The sequence below is a fragment of the Alligator sinensis genome, unplaced genomic scaffold (genome assembly GCF_000455745.1).
Source record: "Alligator sinensis unplaced genomic scaffold, ASM45574v1 scaffold78_1, whole genome shotgun sequence".
In the NCBI taxonomy this organism is placed as follows: Eukaryota; Metazoa; Chordata; order Crocodylia; family Alligatoridae; genus Alligator; species Alligator sinensis.
In genome coordinates, this window is record NW_005842171.1 from 67,867 (window position 1) to 71,326 (window position 3,460).

Here is a 3,460-nt window from a genome sequence, read left to right on the forward strand (position 1 = left end):
ACTAAAATACAAATCCTATATTAATCTATTTTTCATTCTTACAGAAGCCAACCATTTCCCATACATACTTTTATTTTAATATTAAACTTTCATTTATGCCAATACAATGAGTGGCAATGAAAAACAAGCGATGGGTTCAAATGCCCACAAAGAGAAACATCTTCTTTTAAACTATTCAGAGTTAGAAAAGTTTCTTTTGCTGCCTGTGAAATTCTAGATTATAGTAATTAAATGCTAAATTTTACTGCATTCTCCACTGAAATGCCCCCAGCATACAGAAACATGATTTTGAAATAAATAAACAAAGTTTAATATAATTGATTAGGACCAGCCTAGTGGCCTATTGGTAGTGCTCTGCACTGCCGTACAGGAGACCCAGGATGTTTACAGTTCCAATCTCTTGCTCCAGGGCCAGGAGAAGCAGTGAAGGCAGTGCCCCCCAAGCCCACTGGATGAGAAAGATGCAATGCTACAAGGTGACCAACACTGACCTTTATGACAAATTAAAGACCTGAATTTTATAGGCTCAATAGGGAGTACCATCCAGTCCTCAAAAGAAAAATTCAAATAAATAAAAAATAACTTAAGTAAAGTTAATTCCAGGCTCTTTGGTGTAACTTTGTTAGATGCTTAAAAAGAGATTTGACTTTATTAATACAATCCATGATGGTTCTAAACACCCAAAAACTATAATTTACTGCTTATCTGTTTCAGCTCCATGTTCCATCTTTGTGTTTGTTAACTGCAAAGCTGATCACCATATGAATGTATATTAAAATTATACTATGTATATATGGATTTCAAAATGTTTGCAAAATATTTCTACACTATTAAACAAAGTTGGCAATTTAAAAAGGCTGGTAAACTAAAGAAAGGGTTAATATACCATGGGCGCATTACTGGTAGGGCTCAAAATTACAAATATAGTTTCTCTGCACACTGTTTACCTACAGTTCCTTCACATCAGTAACGTTTAAAGATTTAGTTTTCCAGTTGCGACTACTAGAAAACATTAACTAAATGCATAAGATTAGTCACAATTTATACTTGCATAAGGCACTTTCCTTTATCTTTGTAATAAGGATATTATCCCAAAATGTTATCAATTTGAAAGCAAAAATTTAAGGTTTGGCCCACTGTACTCAAAGAAGACATTTCTATTCTGGGTTTTTAAAATACGTAATGATAAGTACTTCACTCACTCCTTAGATGAGGACATATCAATAAATTAGCTCTTATGGCTTGATCATTTGATTCAATGATCACCCTACTCAATTTTTTTAAGTAACATTGCTTTCCCATATATTTTTCTATTATTTGCTACAATCCAAAATCTTCTTTTGAAAACAGATGAAGTATCATAAAAGGATTTAACTTTGATAAGCAGCTTTGCAGTTAAAAAGGTAGGTAGGTTGATTTAAACTGACTGGTAATTCTGAACAGAAAGATATCACAACCCTCAAACTGGGATAGACACTACGTGTACCTAGTAATTAAGAAAAAGCTTGTAATGCAAGTAGCCTATTCTTTCCAACTATAAACTCTGATATAGATTGTGCTGATTTTGCACACACCGCATTATTTTATTTTAAAGCTAAATGTGCGTGTCAAAATTATTTTCATCTGCACTGTAGTACTTTGATGAAGGTGAACTAAGTCACTTAAAAACCACAAAAAAGTCTTACAAATACCAAATCATTAAACAGAACACATCAATTTTAACATCACATATATTTTTAAACAACATTGCTGAAAATTTACCCCCTTTTACTTACCTTCCAAGATCTGAATAAATTCAATGCTCTGCATTTCTCTTGCAATTAAAGAGTCTAGAACCGCACAGGAAATGCAACTCCCTACACTGCTTTAGGAGTTGTCACAGAACCCTGATGACAGGTCTTGGCAGATAAAGCACTTCACCTTTCAAATGCATTCATTTGTGGTTAAGTATGCATAAATATTCTGTAACTGATTCGAGATCACAATGGCCTTGTCTACACCATCAAATAATTGGACAGGGTTGGATAACACAGCAGTCAACACACCTGTATCCTGTCTACACTAGCACTTCCACCATTGCTACGTGTGGAGCTTTATTGGTAATGAACTACAATCTGATTTTTCCTAGTGTCAGTGCACCCCTTACCTTTTCCTTTATTTATTTAAATAAAGCTTATGTTCACATCCAAGTGACACTTCTGTTGGAAGTGGCTAATACAAACAAGCACATGTACATACATTCTTCTAAGATGTAAACTATGACTAATTTCACATTCCATTGTACTTCTGAACTAATCTGTAAATACTTATTTGTTTTGCTTTTCTTTTTTTATATAAAAAGTTGATGGCATCAGGTTTTCAGCAATATAGTATAAGAAAGATGAAATCTTGACTACACAAAACCAAATATGAAATCGCCTTTCAAATAAAGGAAACATATGCAAAAATTTGTGTATTTGATAAAGTCAACTTAATATAACAAAAAGTGAAATATGCTTATTAAAAATGTTCTTATATAAAAATGGTCTTGCAATGTACAGTAAAATGCAATAAAAATTATTGTTTGTTCTCTCCCCACCCAGCAACTAAAACAGCTTTTGTTCCACAAAACTTCTCATATGTTGGTATCAAAGAAGCAATTTATGTGATTAAACATTTTCTATATTGTATGCTTGACGGATGTTCAGGGTGTCTCGTAGCATCAAGTCTCGAAGGCGCCACAGTGCATCTGCCATTGTGGTATGGGCCCCTTTACTTTTCAACCAGTGTGAAGGAAGACGGCTCTCTTGTTCTTTTGTAAGATGCATATCTCGTCTTCGTGCTGAAAAATTAAGGAACAGCTCGATAACTTACTGCTCGTATTTAACATGTTTTGTCCCCTGTCTTCTATGATTTTCTACAATTAGTGGAAAAAAACAAACTATTTTACTGTACTTCCCCCTCTCTCACAGGTTCTGTATTTCAGAGCATTTTGATTAATTCTTATTTAGATTTTTAAAATACTATTTATAGAATTAACTCAGTGATAAGTTTTGGTATGCACTCATATCTTTGATTTCTGTTGCACTTGCATGCTTGTATACATTTTATATTGAATATGATATTTTGTATGTGATCAAGTTTTATTAACATAGTTGTCTTTTTCATACAAGCGCTCTTTACCAATTTTAACATATAAAACAACCAAAGTTGAAGAAAAAGGAGGAACAAAAATGCTCTTTAGAGACTGCATCCATTGTTTAGCAAATGTTTTTTATACTGCTTGTTTGTATACACACACACGCACACAGGCATACAATTTCATACTACAGTAAAAGCTTTGTTATCCAGCATGAATGGGGATTGGGGGATGCTGGTAATCTAAAAGTGCCAGTTACCTAAGCAGTGGTTTTTGGCTGGACTCAGAGCGGGGGGTGGCGGCAGCCACATGTGGAGCTGCGGCGGGGGCGACCAGCCAAGG

At 34.2% G+C, this 3,460-nt stretch overlaps 1 protein-coding gene across 15 annotated transcripts in view; it reads right to left on the reverse strand.

The window, feature by feature from the left end:
* Positions 1-1,893: 1,893 nt before the first annotated feature.
* The window catches only part of PBRM1 (polybromo 1), a 125,437-nt gene continuing 123,870 nt past the window's right edge, over positions 1,894-3,460 (reverse strand). For all 15 annotated transcript variants that reach the window (XM_025206741.1, XM_025206740.1, XM_025206739.1 and 12 more), the window contains one exon: positions 1,894-2,821. In XM_025206741.1, the coding sequence (XP_025062526.1) occupies positions 2,649-2,821 (173 nt within the window). In that variant the 3' untranslated portion in view covers positions 1,894-2,648. The remainder of the gene's footprint in view (positions 2,822-3,460) is intronic.